At 46.0% G+C, this 16461-nt stretch overlaps 1 protein-coding gene across 7 annotated transcripts in view; it reads right to left on the bottom strand.

Moving 5' to 3' along the window:
- KAZN (kazrin, periplakin interacting protein) overlaps positions 1-16461 on the bottom strand; it is a 736353-nt gene that overhangs the window by 140813 nt on the left and 579079 nt on the right. For 6 of the 7 annotated variants that reach the window (XM_073317160.2, XM_073317162.2, XM_073317163.1 and 3 more), the window contains one exon: positions 166-357. In XM_073317160.2, coding sequence (XP_073173261.1) covers positions 166-357 — 192 coding nt within the window. Of the gene's footprint in view, positions 1-165; positions 358-15048; positions 15148-16461 lie in introns of those variants that run through there. The other variant, XM_073317167.1, reaches the window with a different exon arrangement.

Consider the following 16461-nt stretch of genomic DNA (forward strand, 5'->3'; position numbering starts at 1 on the left):
TTGTGGACGATTCTCAGGATGTGAGACAGACAGACAGAGGGAGGGAGAAAGAGAAGGGAGGAGAGAGACAGTGTGTAAAGCACAGATCCTGTGACAGAGCCACGCACAGACAACAGGACACAGAAAGACCTGGGCACAAAGACAAAGGGAAAGTTTAACGCTTACCTTGTAGGGCTTCTTTGGCTCGCGCTAGCTCTTGCTCTTTCTGGGCCAGTTGGAGTTTGAGCTCAGTGGCGGAGAGAACCTCTGTCGACTTGCCGCCATGCGTCTCCTCCAGATCTTTTGTTAGCATTTCCTTCATTTGTCGGAGCAGGTGAACCTCCTCTTGAAGCTGGGTCACTTCTTCTCGTAACAGCACTGGAGGAAGAGAGAACACAATTTGAGGAAGTGACTAGCTGCTCTCTTCGGCTCTGGCAGGTTTTCAGTCGCTCGGGCAGTTTGACAGCCGAAACCCGGCTGGTGAAAAGAACCCAGCACTGGCGTTGTGCATGCAACTCTCAAGCCCCCGCAATGCCACTGAGTGGGACCACAGCACCCCCAGGTTAACCTGTTTGTCCTGCTTAGATACATGGTGCCAGAGGCACAGGTGAAGTGCAGTGGCAGTGAAGTCAATTGTATTCTCCGTAGAAATGCTTCACTGTAATTTGATAAGGGAGATTGCAATCTGCACACTGCAAAGCACTTAAGATATTTTGGACGGTCACCCAGGGGCTACTCCATAGGTTTAAAAAGATGAATGTGGTGGAGCAAATGCACCCTTGACATCAGAATTTTTCAGAGGAGGGATGGAACCAGTAGAAGGGAGCTCAGAGAGCTCCCGCCAGTAACTTGTTTCTATTCTGTTCCTTTGCCAGTTCTTATAGCCATGATCAGAGAGGAAATTTCAGCCCTTGGAGAAGCACTAGCAAAGATTTTCAAGGCTGATGGGTGATTTGGGGCGTCTTTATTTTTGGATGCCAGACTTAAAGCAGCTTGAAAAAAGGGTCGGATTTTCAGAAAGGGCTGAGGACCTACCTTCTGGAAATCAGGGTGCTTTAAGATTTCTCAGACTGGTTACCCCAAAATCATCCATCATTTAAAAAAATCTTGACCATTACCTCTAAATTCTGCTAATTTAAGGCCCCTGCTGTTCCTTAATGATTTTTGCTATAGCCACAATATCTAGAGAAAGCAATTGCTCAGCCGGTTCTCAGTAGATGTTGCCTTCAACTCTCGATCTACTCCACTGAGTTTCACTGTATCTAAGTTCACTGCGAGCAGGTTCTGCTTACATTCACCCATGTGCTCAAACTCTGCCCAAGAAATCTTAGCAAAGGTGTTTTGAGAGATCTTGGGGGGGGGGGGGGGATCTCCTTTCATTTATGGGCAAAAACCAAAGTTTTAAAGCTTTCAATCCTTGTTGTCTGTATCTAATTCTTCTACATTAATTACTAAACATCACTAGCCCCTTAAAGTACTATCCCTACAAGTATGGAAGCAGAGGGCAAGGATCCTGAAACGTTAACAAAGCAAGTTCAGAAATAGTCCTTGCGAGTTAAACTCCATTATTATTATTTTTTTTTTTTGCATAGTTCATGTGTATACAGGAAAGGAGGTTCTGATTGGCTCTAGAAAAACAGCTGCTTCTATTCAGAACCATTTGGTGGCCAACTAAAACCCAACCAAATGCTATCCAGAAGCATCTCTAAGAGTCAAGGCAACAGAGATGAAGTATCCTCCATAGGCCATTTACAAAATATGCATCTTTAAAGAGACTCATGAGAAGCCATTATGACAAACTGCTGTAAAATGATGCATTTTGGGCTGTGACGGATGCCAAATACAGCTTGCCGGAGCATTGTAGTGCATCCATTGTCATAAATATTGCAAGTGTGTATGCAGGTGGGGGAGGAGAGAGAGCGAGCCTCATACATCGAAAGGTTAAAGTGATACACGGGAGCAGATCTGTTCCTCAGCTGAATAATGGAATCCCAGACAATACTGTAGGGGGCTAGTTTCTGAACCATTATCACAGCAATATGGAGCGAGAACAGCGAAGATGCTTACTGCTGTTTAAAAGGGGTATGTAATACAAGACGAGACTCGCATCACTGCTGGTTACAGATGAAATATTCAGAGACACCGCACTCAGAAATGCATTATGCTCTACTGTTCTTAGGACCTACTTGCCCTCGCTTTCCATTATCCTTACACCCACTGGGTTCGCCCCACCTAAGTCTTTGGAAATATATATTTTTTTTAAGCAATATATATATGGAGTAAATAACCCCTCCAAACAAGCAGTCGTACTTTCAACAGGGCATGTTTTCAAACTCCAGTTTGACCCAGGGTCACTCCTAGAACAGCAGCACGAACATAAAACAGGAATCAATGAGCATATTCAAGAGCACAGCCGAAAATCTTCCAGCGCCGACTCCACCAATAACAATGTTGCCATGAAGACCAGTGGAGCCAGAAGTTAAAACTCTACAGTCCCCTGTATTTAGGTGCCATGCGGTGCCTGCCAAACCGGTATTTTTAGACCAGCCAGCTTTCTGCCACCATTGGACTGCCGGAGTGGAGTCCCGCATTAAAAAGGGCACTGAAGTGCTGTATCTACCCCTCACCACAGCACCGCTGTGGAAACAAGGCATGAAGGGAAGATAAGAGCCGAACAAGGACAGTTGGGAGGGGGGGAAAAAGGAGGGTGGGTTTTCTTTAAAAAAAATGTACATGGTGGGGAACGGGAAGGACATTTTGTTTGCGGCTTCAAAGCGGTCACCCCCGGTCACCCAGGGAGAGATTATACCTGCGTCGCCTGCTTCTTTTGAAAATCCATTGACCTGCCAAATCTCCCTCCTCCGCTGACAGCCGGCTCTGGCAAGGGTAGACTAGCTCCGGGCTCTTGCCGAGACCTTCGTCTGTGCAAATCTTAGGCCAAATTCTCTGCGGCCGGAAATTGTGCGTGGCCTCCACAGAGCTGCACCGAAGCACACCACCAGCTTTCAGCGAAACAGGCAGCTGGCGCAGAGCCACGCTGCACCGCGGGGAGTGCCGGCGGCCCCAGGCCTCCCAGAGCTCCCCTGAGCTCCGGCTGCATCTTTGAGGGTGTGCTCCTTGTGTGTCCAGTTAGCTGCACCTACAGCACTTCTTTCTCCCTAATCCACTTGAGGTGGCCAAAGCACAGGGTAGGGGAAAGGGGGAGGGAGTGCGAGGACTGAAGATGTGGCTGGCCCCTGGACAGGGAGTACAGAGGGGGAAAAAAAGGCGGCTTCTCTCCCCTCCCCGCCTGCCCCTCCTGTTCAAGGACCAGACCATCTGGCCAACAGCGTTAAAAGGATAACCCTGTGATATCAGCCTGTCATGAGAGGTACCAACACTGTGCCATTGCTCAGCCCACCCGGTCTCTAGAAAGCAGCTTTCCAGGGAGCAGACCCGCCCCGTGTTTCCAAAGGGCTGTCTGATCCCGCTCGGAGCCTCCAGCTCCTTATCTAGTCCTCTTGCTGGCCTTGAGAGGGCAAGACAGAGAGAGGCACACGTTGCGCGTGATACACAGAATCACGGGTTGCTCTGATCACCAACCCAGAACCTGGATTCCTTTGGCTCTCGTAGGACAATCAAAACCCCTCCAAAAGCAGACATTTGTCCCAAGTTTAAACTGCTGGACTTTGCTCTTCAGACCCAACTTTAGTCATGACAACAGAAAACCCCTGTCTAAACCAGTGTTTGACTACATTTATACTGCGCATTCGCTCCCCAGAGTAAATAATGGGCCCCGATAAATGGTGCCTCTGTGGGCAGCACAGAAGCAATTTGGTTTCCTTAGGCCGAGCGAGAGGAGTGTTGCTAGTTCATATGGTTTTGAAGAGTTGACTCCAAACCATAAATATCCACGTGTTACATACAGGAATAAAACGTGCAAGAAATATTTCAAGGGATTTTATTCAGACCAGAGACCCTGGCCTTCTTACTGATCCACATCTTTAAAGAGGCAGCAGCCCCAACGTAATACTAATTGTACTTATCGACCTGCACATCTGTGGACATCCGCTTTATATCCACAAACATGGCCTGTGGATTGGATGCGGAACGCAGGGCTCTACTGATGGGCTAAATAAAGCAGAGAGGAGTCTTACAGAGTCAGTGTCCGAGTGGGATGGTAGAACCCAGGGGTCCTGTCTCTTTGTCCCCCACTGAACTACAATGTCACTATACAATGTGGAACAAGGAACCATACATGTCTTAATCTATCCAGCTTGAGCCAGCCTCACTGACAAATTACACACTCTAGTATCTGCATGGGGCAGGTGTGTCTCAGGATGATTCACTCCCAGGGGAGTGCACTGATGACACATGGAGCCTGCAAGAACTGCCCACTTTCACTTCTGGTCCTCCAAACAGAGCAGAGTTTGCACGTGCCCTTGTCCCGCTGTGACAGATCAGGCCGTCTATCCAGGCAGACTTTCTGCCCAGCTCTTGCACCTGAGTTTCTGCCGACTTAACCCAGAAGCAAGCCTGACTCGCTACACATATCGAGGAATTAAACAGAATGTCACTTCAGAAGGAAGCATTTTGCTCCCCACAACAAAACGAAGCCAAGAGGCATGTACGTAACACACGGTTTAGTCTCATCATACGATAACACTCTTTCTATTCCACTAATATATCAGAAGCATGTTAAACATCAGCCATTAAAGTTAGACATTTTAAAATCAGCAGGGCCTGAACACTTGCATATAAGAGTTTTCAGAGAGCTGGCCAAGGAACTCATTGGACAGTTAATGCTGATTTTCCGTAAGTCTTGGAACAACGGGGAAGTTCCAAAAGACTTTAAATATTGGCACATTAGCTTTCTTTCAAAGGATAAATGGGATGACTCGGCTAATTATAGGCTTGTCAGCATGACATCGATCCCAGGCAAGATAACGGAGTGGCTGATATAGGACTCGTTTAATAAAGAATTAAAGGAGGGCAATATAAATTAATACAAATCAGCATGGTTTATGGAAAGTAGATCCTGTCAAGCTAACTTGATATTTTTTCTATGAGATTACAAGTTTGGCTGATAAAAGTGCTAGCGTTGATATATTATACTAAGACTTCTGTAAGGCATTTGACTTGATACTACACAACATTTTGATTAAAAACAGATATAAACTTAGCATGGCACACATTAAATGTATTAAAAACCTGGCTGATTGGTCTCAAAATGTACAGCAGAACCTCAGAGATACGAACACCAGACCTACAAATTGACCAGTCAACCACACCCCTCACTGGGAACTGGAAGTATGCAATCAGGCAGCAGCAGAGGCAAAAAAACCCACAACAAAACCGCCTGGAAATACAGTACAATGCTATGTTAAACGTAAACTACAAAATATAAATAAAGAAAGGGAAAGCAGCATCTTTCTTCTGCATAAAGTTTCAAAGCTGTATTAAGTCAATGTTCAGACGTAAACTTTTGAAAGAACCACCATAATGTTTTGTTCAGCGTTACGAACAACCTCCATTCCCGAGGTGTTCGCAACTGTGGGTCTACTGTAACAGTAAACAGGGAATCTTTATCAAGAGGGTGTGTTTTAGTGGGGTCCACATGGCTCTTTTCTAGGCCCTACACTATTTCTATCAATGACCTCGAAGAAAACAAAATCGTCCCTGATAAACTTTGTAGATGCACAAAAATTGGGGGAATGGTAAATAAATGGAGAGGATAGGTCACTCAGAGTGATCGGGATCGCTTGGTCAACTGGGCACAAGCAAACAATGTGCGTTTTAATACGGCGAAATATAAATGTGTACCTCTAGGAGCAAAGAATGTGGGCCATACTTACAAGATGGGGGACTCTATCCTGGGAAGTAGTGACTCTGAAAAAGATTTGAGGCCGTGGTGGATAATCTGTTTCCAATGCAACACTGTGACCAAAAGGGCTAATGTGGTCCTTGGATGCATGCACAGGGGAATCTTGAGTAAGAGTAGAGAGGTTTTTTTGACTTCTGTATTTGGCACTGGTGGAAGTGCTGCTGGAATCCTGTGTCCAGTTCTGGTGTCCACAATTCATGAAGTGTGTTGAAAAATTTGAGAGGCTTCAGAGAAGAGCCACAAGAATGATAAAAGGATTAGACAACCTGCTTTATAGTGATTGAGCTCCTTGAGTTTATCTATTTAGCTTAAAGAAAAAGTCCTGCATGTTGGCAGGGGGTTAGACTAGATGATCCTTGTGGTCCCTTCTAACCCTATGGTTCTATGATTCTAAGATTAAAGGGTGACTTGATTACGGTCTACAAGGATCAATGTGGGGAACCAATATTTAACAATGGGCTCTTCAATCTAGCAGAGAAAGGTATAACACGATCGAATGGCTGGAAGCTAAAGCTAGACAAATTCAGACCTGAAATAAGGCATAGTGGGAGTGGCTGGGTCATTACACAAATTGAATCTATTTCCCTATGTTAAGTATCCTCACACCTTTCTTGTCAACTGTCTAAATGGGCCATCTTGATTATCACTACAAAAGTTTTTTTTTTTCCTCCTGCTGATAATAGCTCATCTTAATTAGCCTCTCACAGTTTGTGTGGCAACTTCCACCTTCTCTGTATGTGTGTATATATCTTCTTAAAAAGAAAAGGAGTACTTGTGGCACCTTAGAGACTAAACAATTTATCTTCTTACTATATGTTCCATTCTATGCATCCGATGAAGTGGGTTTTAGCCCACAAAAGCTTATACTCAAATTAGTTTGTCTCTAAGGTGCCACAAGTACTCCTGTTCTTTTTGCGGATACAGACTAACACAGCTGCTACTCTGAAACGTTTTTAACGGTAATTAACCAGTAGAACAATTTACCAGGATCACGGTAATGTCTCTATCACTGACAATTTTTAAATCAAGATTGGACTTTTTCTAAAAGCTCTGCTCCTGGAATTATTTGGGGGCAGTTCTCTGGCCTGTGATACAGGAGGTCAGACTACATGTTCACAGTGGTCCCTTCTGGCCTTTGAATCTGTGAAAAAGAAGAACCTACCACTGGCTGAATCAGTGCCTGGAACACAGAAGTGGGGGATTTACTAGACACGCTCCGGAGGGCAAGTATCACCTGACAACTCGTGCAGATAAAGTGGCTATTTCGCTTGCCCGGGACACAATGGAACGCTTGACAGAGGCTGGCTCCACCTGAGAGTTTGCATATTTTAACAGCAGGCTTGCCAGTCTTGTGACTGAATCCTCTGGTGTCCTTAACAACTGAACCCCAGCCTCTGGGGACCTATCAATGGGGCATTAACACAGCGATTGGCAGGACTCAAGTGAGAAAGTTCACCAGCTCCCTGATTAGCATTAATAAAGCCAGATCTTTTCATCTAATAACAATCCAATTACAACAGTGCAAACTCGTAAACAGAGATCTACTCAATGGGTCTGCCCAGCTGCAAAGCAAAACTCCCTCCTCCTGGAGACACAGAGAATGTTTTGCCTGCGACACATTTCCAGGAGCAAAACTCCCAACTAGGGGGCAGATTCTGGAGTGAAACTGGAGTCACTCCAAGCACCTCAGTGGTCCCCCTTCAGATTTACACCAGTGTAACTCAGAGGAGAACGCTGGCCCCTGGAATTCGAAATGCCCAATTCTCAACCCATTCTGGTCATTACAAAGTCTCACCCTTGCTGCTTTTCCCACTAGCATTTAATTAAGCTGGGCTATCCTTGCAAATCAAGGGCATTTTATTTCCAGGGAAACTGCATGGTAACGAGGTACTAAGTGGCGCTAGGAGCCTAACTCCCATTAACTAAATGCCACTTGGGCCTTTGAAAATCCACCCCCCATCCCCGAACCTTTCACCTCTTGGTGAGGAGGTTAAAATCCCCCCCAGGTCAGTAGTGACAAAAGGCCATTAACATCAGGTGGTTTCTGGGTGGCCTGTGTGTGATGAGTCTGGCAGGTCTCCGTTCAGCCACCCCCAAGCCTGCGCAAAACTAGCACTAATTGGCAATCTTATCTGGGTGCACTCAGACGAAACCCCAGGACTGAGGTGGTCCCTCCATGGTGGGGTTTTGGCACACGGATGGGAGGCTCACACTGACGCTGTCACTACCAATTGTGTTGTGGGTATAAGGGATGAGTCTGCAGTGCTGGCTGTGGTCCCCTCCTTCTGACCCTATGACCCGCACCCCATCCCAGGCTTTGCATTCTGAGTCCCGCATGCTTGATTAAGTCCTGGGTCTTGTGGCCCTTCCTCACCTGAAGTCTTCTGTTGTTCTGATGGACTCTGCCTGCCATCCCAGAACTTAAACAGGCCAGCACCTTTCAACCAGCGCTACATTCACTTTGAAAAGATTTTAAAAAATGCCCATTTGCTCTGTTCCAACCGAGAACTAGGCTATAGGTAGGAGATAATTTTCTCCGGCCTCAGGCTGCTTCGTGTGGCATCACTTCTCCCCCTTCATTACACCTGTGTAACCCACTGTTCTGTCCACGCGTCACCCTCGGCGCCTGATCCACAGAGGAAACAAGCAGGCTACAGCTCCCACCTTGGAGACTCAGCCCTTTAGCTCTGCCTGTAGAGGTTCATGAAGTCCTCAGTTAAAATCCCAATCACTAGCGGCGATAGAACCAAAACTCTTACATTTGCTAAGCTAGACCTGAAATGTATGAACACGCTTTGTGGCCGTAACACCACTCTACTGTCCTGCTAAGTAGCAGGCTGCAAGTAATTAGCCAGAAGCAAACTATTCTACCTGTTACCCGACAGCGAGTCAGATCTGCCATCACGACATATTTTTCGCCAGAAAACACCATATCCTGCCTTCCCTGAAAACAAACCAGTTCTCGGTGCAAGAGACACAACTGCAGGGGCAGGCGTGTATCACATACAGAGAAACTGAAATGTTTGCTCAACTGCTGTCCTTGGAGTCTCATTGGCAAGCATTCGTGTCCCCCTCCTCAGTCCCTACACCAAATGAGACCGGCCCTGCACTAATAGGAGAAGGCAACGTAGCAATCCGCAGGCCGCAATCAGGAAACTCTCAGCGAGTCAGGGTACCATTCACCTCCACAAGGGGGTGCCTTGTTAAAACAGGACCCACATCCCAGCGAGCGGTGGCGTCCTACGGACTTGAGGGCGCCAGGCAGTTTGCAGGATTGGGACCATATAGAGTGGATTATGTGGGTACGGATTGTGTGCGTGTAGAGGCATGCTGCTTTCCTCTCCCAGATGCAGAGGTACCAAACACTCAGGGCTCTAAGTACTGCCCACATCCACCTTTAATCTAGTTGGCCCAAGTACCAATGCAGCGAAGTCACAGATGCACCAGCTTCCACACAGGCTAGAAAAGCCTGCCCACAATCCTGGGTGCTTACTTGGGCGCTAGCCCATGTGGAAGCCTGTGGTGCCCTGGCTTCATTGCTACAGGTACATGTACTAGCTAGATTAAAACTACCTTGGATACGTCTACATGTGTTGCAACCACTCCCCCCCCCCCCAATCTGGAGTGTTACACCATTGCAATGCAGCACCACACAGACAGAAAACGCAATTCCTTGGTCCTGCAGGTCAAAGGTAACTAGGTGGCACGCACCTAGACAGATCTCTGCCACTACAAGAGTGATGAGCAACCCCTGCTAACCAACCCCCCCACCCCCCCCTGGGTCTTGAACACGTAGCTGCATCGGTGCCTGGTGTCAAACGTTCTGCAAATGAACACATGAGAAACAGCATCTGCCACTCTTCAGAAATGGGTAGGGCCAGTGCAAAACTTTTCACAATTTCCACCACCCTCCAAAAAATCCTAAATTCCAATGCCACCGTTACCAACAACGTACTGCCAATATTTTAAATCCTGGACACCCCGCTTTCCTTTATCCTCAGTATACTGGGGTACAGGTGCTTGCTGTGCGCCATCTAGGGGCCCCTAAAGTCAGTAGAAAGACTCTCATTGACTTTGAATCACGCCCATGGGCAAAAGCGTTAAAGAACTAGGAAATGTATTAGTTTGTTTCTTCCTTTCATTTAAACAAAAACATTTGGGAAACCAACTGATGATACCAAGTGCAACTGGCTGGAAATATTTATGCTTTGTGTCCTGAAAACTGTATGGTGTTTACTGATAATAGAGTTACAAAGTTCATCTTGTGGCATTTCAGACAGGGGCAGGGGAGGCAGGGTAAAGACCTTCTTAGAGGAGAGGAGAAGGCCTCTGGACCTGGCACTTGGTGCAATCTGGTCTGGAAGCAAAATGTTTGCCTTTGCTAGAAGCAATGTTAAGAGCTCTGGAGATGACAGCTGGGATGAGCTGACATAGATAGAGGTAACTCCATCTGAGGCAGAGGAATTATGCTCACCTTCAATTTATTATTTGTACTGTGGTGGCTCCTAGAGACCCTAACTGAAATCAGGGCCCCACTGTGGGAGGTGCCATACAAAGAACTAGTGAGACAGTCACAAAGAGCTTATAGTCTTAAAGACAAGAGAGATGAAGCGGAAAGGAAACAGAGGCAATTAAAGGGAAGAGTCTTGCTTCAGGTCATCCAAGTTCAGTGCCAAAGGCACGAATAGAACCCAGGTCACCTGACTCCCAGTCCAGTACCCTACTCACTAGACCATGCTGGGTTGGAGTTGGTAGTAACATTTTTAAGAGGGGCTTGCTCCCAAGAGTCCTCTCCAGCACATCACTGCTTTGGGCCCTTCCTAACCCCACCAGGACCTTCTTCACATTTCATTTCATTTGTGTTTGATGGTACCCATCTCATGATCTACGCATTGATTTATGCCCAAAGCTTTGGGCATAACACAGCCTCCTTTCTAGGCAGAGCGGGGCCTCGGCTACCAGCAGACAAAGACGATACGCTTATTACAGCAGGCAGGCCTGCCATTGTCTTCTCATGTTAGGGTAATCTTTATAAGCCACACAAATCTATTGATTGTTTGAAAAGGGTCATTACAACAGGAGATGGAGAAGGAGAGATGCACCCAACCATGGAAAGGCACAGGGAATTCCTAAGGAAATATACAACATAGATTGTACTTCTCTAGATACCTCTATGATGCCTGATAGCGGTTTCCAGCTTTTACTAAAAAAGAGTGGATGGTTCCTTTGATTTTGGACTTGTCTGAGTGGGGAAATTGACTGGACTAATTATTTGGCTATAGCTGTGCTGGTCAATTTCTCCATATAGACAAGTCCTTTGGTTTTGTCACCCACCCCCCCTCCCCTGTTAATTTTACAGATGTATCTATGAAACTGATTCTAATTAAACTGTGCAGTAAATGATCCTTTCAAGGTATCTCATCAAATTGCAATGGCCTTTTTCGCTGGGTGCCAGTTATAAAGAATGCTGACAGCTGTGCATTTTTATTTTAAACCTGTGCGGCTGGACTGGGAAAGAAGATTTGATTTTAGGATGACTACCGATGATAACGGATCCCAGAGGTGCAGAGCATGATTAATTATTTACGTAAGAGGCACCAGCTGAGACGAGGACCACATTATGTTAGGTGCTGTACACACACACATACACAATCGCTGCCCCAAAGAATTCACAGCCTAAGTAGACAAGACAGACAAAGGCGGGGAGGGAAAAAGCAGCACGGGGAGGGGAAGTGACTTGCCCAAGACGTCACAGCAGGTCAGCGTCGGAGTCAGGGACAGAACCCAGGTTTCGCAACTCCAAATCCAGTGCTGCATTCACTAAACTCTCAGCCTTGGAGCCAAAAAATCACAATCTATATTAGTCACAAAACACATGTAAAAAAAACACTGAAATCTTTTGTATACTAGACAAAAATTATCCAGCTCAGCATCCATATTACCCATGCATTGTGGAGTCTTTGTTCTAGACTCTAAATATACGTTTTGTTCAAAAAGCAGTCTCTATCCCACATTATTCTATTTCTGCTTACTCTCTCAATGCACCTTTCATCACAGACTTGCTCGCATATGTGCATGTGCTGCATATCAATCATCTTCCTGAGCCTGAATAAAGTTTTATTTTCTAAAAATGTTGTAGGCAACATGGTTTCATACAGAGAGTTTGATACTAGAAACACAGCTATGCACAGTTCACTCGGGGCTGGGAAGAACCAAGGCTGTGGGTGGATGTAGACTTAAAAACTTACAATAAAAAGGATGGAAATTCAAAAACTCTGGAACTAAAATTAGATTCTTATTTGCAAGCTAAAGTTTTTCCCTTCCCCACTCACTGGAAGCTTAAGTAGAAGGATATTTGCTCTTCAGAAAACCGCATGTAATACTGATATACATATCTGTAATTACATTTTTTTTTACATGCTTGAATCTCTTTGCATTCAAGGCTCGTTTGGAAATGCACTTGAGTGATCTAAAAAACCCCCCAAACCTCCCTTCTTTGTTTCTAGCAGGCATGTCAGGTCAGGAGGGGCACCAGTAATTCCACAGCAGCAGGTTTCCAGAGCTCAAGATGACAGTCAAACAGCTGGTTTCTGGAAGTTCCTGTCCCAGATTGCTGAGAGGGAAGAGGAGATGCTCCCAGATGGAGATGGGTGGAATAGACACTAGGGACTGTCACTCAGGGGGGTGACAGCGAACTGGCATGCATCTGCAGCAATTCATTAACAGCAGCAGGAAGGGCAGTGGGGAGGGGAAACTGGACAAAAAAGGGGGAGGGAGGAAAGGATGTGATCTTAACGTTTTCAAAACTGAGTTCCTGGGTATGAGATGATCTGAGTGGGGAGATGGAGAATCTCTATGGGAGGAAGAGGAAGAAGAGATTAATGCGAAGGGAAAAGTAAACAAAAAGAGTCCCACTGACAAGAAATGAGACCACAGACCTATTTTGGTGGTGATAATCTTTATATGGCTCTCAGGAACCACCATGATGAACGAGGCCTGGATAGACAAGATCAGACCGATGGTCCCTCTAGCCCAGTATCCTGTCTCCAGCAGCGGCCTGCACCAGCTGGTTCAGAGGAACTTACAAATAACCACCCAAGAGTAGATGTGGCATAATCTGTCCCTCCATTAAGGTCTGATCCTAACCCTGAAGAGTCAGAGATTGGTTTAAACCCTGAACCAGGAGGTTTTATATGCCTTATGAGCTTTTTTTTAAAAAAATATTAACTTTTATACCTCCGGATACACTTACTAGCCATAGAAAGGTCCCTTCCCTGCTTGAATGTTGCTAAATTCTTGGCCTCAGTGACACAAGTGGGAGGGTAGACTAGATGGATTTGCCAGTCATCATTATTTACAATATGGAGAACAAGAGAAAAAATATGCCAGCAAAGACCCACTGAAGATTTAGTTGTCAATCTCTTGAAAGCAGTGGTTCTCAGCCCACAGCCTGTGGGCCGCATGTGGCCCAGCTGTGTGCTAAAAAAATTTTTTTTGAAAATTTGCTGTTCTGGGCTGGCAGGGGGCGGGGCTGGCTGAGAGGGAGACACTGTCTTGCAGCCTGCACCAACACTTCTGAGTGCCAGAGGGCAGGAGAGTGGGTAGGTTGGGGGGCACTGGGAATTAGGGGTTTGCCGGGGTTCTGTAGCACCCATGAGTTTTAGGTAGGGCTCTGCTCCTGGCCCCCCTTTGTGGGTCCTGGATACTGGCCCATTCCAGATGCTCTGCTCCTGGCCCAGCGCTGGGAGTCCCAGCTGCCCATCCACACCCCGCATGGCGGCACTCAAATCCGGGTCCGGCTGCTGCCTGGTCCCAGGGTCTGGCTGCCAGACCTACACCCAGGGCTCTGTTCCTGGCCCCTCTCTGGGTGGGTGTGCTGAGCATAGGGGATTTTGGGCACGGTGTTTTGAAGGGGAGTTGGGGGGTGCTGTGGTTTTCAACCTGTGGCCTACAATGATGAACAGGTTGAAAACCACTGCTCTAAAACATCTTGAAAGTTAGTTTCTTTGTACAGTACACATGCCACTTTTGTACTTCAACTTTTGAGGGATATATACTGGGGGGGGGGGGAGAGAAGAGGGGGCACACTGGATTATTCTCCATCCCAAATGAGCAGCTGCTTCAGGAAGACAAAATGTTTTGCATACTTTAAATGTTTCCCTTACGAAAATTGGCAAGGACAGGCTCTGTAAATTATTTAGCAATAAAATCACTAACTAGGAACAGTCGAGCTTTGGACTGGGGATTTCATTAACATCCAAAGTGCTCTTTGAATTCCTAGCAAAACTACCATAAACGAGCGTCCAAGGGCGATGTGACAGCTTGTGATATCCTGCCAATGCAATGTTACAGTTTCTCAAGGGCGTGAATTTAGCTCCTAAATTCCAGCATTTGGGATCATTCAAGAGAACACAAGTAGCAGTCATCCATATCCAAACATGCTGCAATCAAAGCTGTCATCTGGAAGTTGATCCCTGGGTATGGGCCACAGGGAAAAACAGCTTGTTTCTAGTGAATTTTCCCACACTACGGTTACTGAAGAATTTCCAGCAAAGAGAGGCTAGATACATTGAGAAGAACCGATTTAGTCATCAGCCATTTTGAAAATGCACAAATATATTTAAAAGGTCGTCAAATATTTTAGGGCCAAACTTAGACCAGATAATATATTTTAGAATGTCTTGGGTGAATTTAAGGCCTGACCCAACATCCAGTGAAGCCAGTGAAGTTTCTCCCATTTACTTCAATAGGCATTGAGCACTCAGTAACGAGAGGGACTTTGAGCTGGTTTACACACAAACTTGCACCTATTTAATTCACTAAATTGGTTTTCTAAAGGTTGATTTGTTACCAAATTCAGCTAAATCGGTGGTTCTCAAACTTTTGTATTGGTGACCCCTTTCACACAGCAAGCTTTTGTGTGTGACCCCCACCCCCCTTATAAATTAAAAAACACTGTTATATTGAACACTATTTTAAATGCAGGAGGCAAAGCGAGGGCTTGGGGGTGGAGGCTGATAGCTCACGAGCCCCTGGGGAGTCATAACCCCCAGCTTGAGAACCCCTGAGCTAAACCAACCTCAGCCACTTCCATTCCAAAATGAGTATCCACACACAGACAGGCAACTGAAACAGCCAACGTATCAGTTTGAATTCACACTTTTTAAAGGTTAGCACAAGCTTATGTGGAGACTAGCCAGACCTACCATACATGGGATGGAGTCAGCATAATACAGGCGGGGGCTGTGCAAGTTTCCTCCCAAACAGCTCCGCTAGGGAACTTTACGCAGAACTACAACAGCCATTGTTATTCCAGAGGTTGTTCCCCGACCGGCTCTCTCCCACACTGAAAATCCTACAATCAGCTTTTCCATCACAAATAACCACCAAGGACGGAAACACAGTGGAGAAAATACCTTTAAAATACAGACCTTTTCCCCGGTAACAACTATGATGCAATTTCTTTTATTTTTGCAACAGCTGGTAATTATATGAGGTACTTAGTACAAGAGCTATTAGTTATTCCTTGGAAAATGATTGATTAGAGCACGCAAAACAAACCCAGGAGAACCAGATCTCATTACAACAGATGCGGTTCTCTAAGCCACATATTATTTCTCTTGTACCACAGAGAAATAGGTCTCCAAACTTTGGCATTTCTGTGGCAGACCCAGAGGGTTTTCAGTTGGGGAAAATAGCTTTAATTCACAGCTAAAATTAGAGATGGGCTCTGTGACAATGCGTTGCCCTTTTAAGAGGAGGAAAAGCTGGGGAAAAGGTATAAAATAAGAGTCAGCAGAGTGAAGTCAATCTGGGCCAGTGTTTGGTGAAGGAAAGACCAGAGGTCACCTGTAGGCCATGGAACCCAGGCCTGGAGGTACCTATGGGTTGTGTCTGCTTTTTGTTTCTTTTTCTCTCTTTTGCATGTGCTTCTTTCCCTCATTGTTTGATTTGGCCTTGTATCCCAGGGGCCTGACTCTCCACCCCATTACACCAGTTTAATGCAGGTGAAACATCATTGAAGTTAGCAAGCTACACCAGCTTAAAACTGGGGTAATGGAGGGGAGAACAGGCTCCTTGAACTCTGTAATTCCTGGCCTTGTGCCTCAGCGGCTGTATTTAGAGCTGGGACCCCAAACCTGCAGAGTTAGGTGTGATTCACTTGGTGGGGGGGTGGTTGTTGGTTTGACCCCAATTGCAAAACTTGGGGGAATATAAATAGAGGACAGGACACTGATTCAAAGAGATCAGGATCGTTTGATAAACGGTGCACAGCAAACAGTATGTATTTTAATATGGCTAAACAAACACTTTTACATCTAGAACATAAGAACAGCCATCCTCGGTCAGACCAGTGGTCCATCTTGCCCAGTATCCTGTCTTCTGACAGTGGCCAATGCCAGGGGTCTCAGAGGCAATGAACAGAACAGGTCATCATCAAGTGATCCATTCCCTGTCACCCATTCCCAGCTTCTGACAAACAGAGGCTAGGGACACCATCCCTGCCCATCCTGGCTAATAGCCATTGAGGGACCTATTCTCCATGAATTTATCTAGCTCTTTTTTTAACCCTGTTATAGTCTTGGTTTTCACAACATCCTCTGGCAAAGAGTTCCACA

The sequence above is a fragment of the Lepidochelys kempii genome, chromosome 18, assembly GCF_965140285.1.
Source record: "Lepidochelys kempii isolate rLepKem1 chromosome 18, rLepKem1.hap1, whole genome shotgun sequence".
Taxonomy (NCBI): domain Eukaryota; kingdom Metazoa; phylum Chordata; order Testudines; family Cheloniidae; genus Lepidochelys; species Lepidochelys kempii.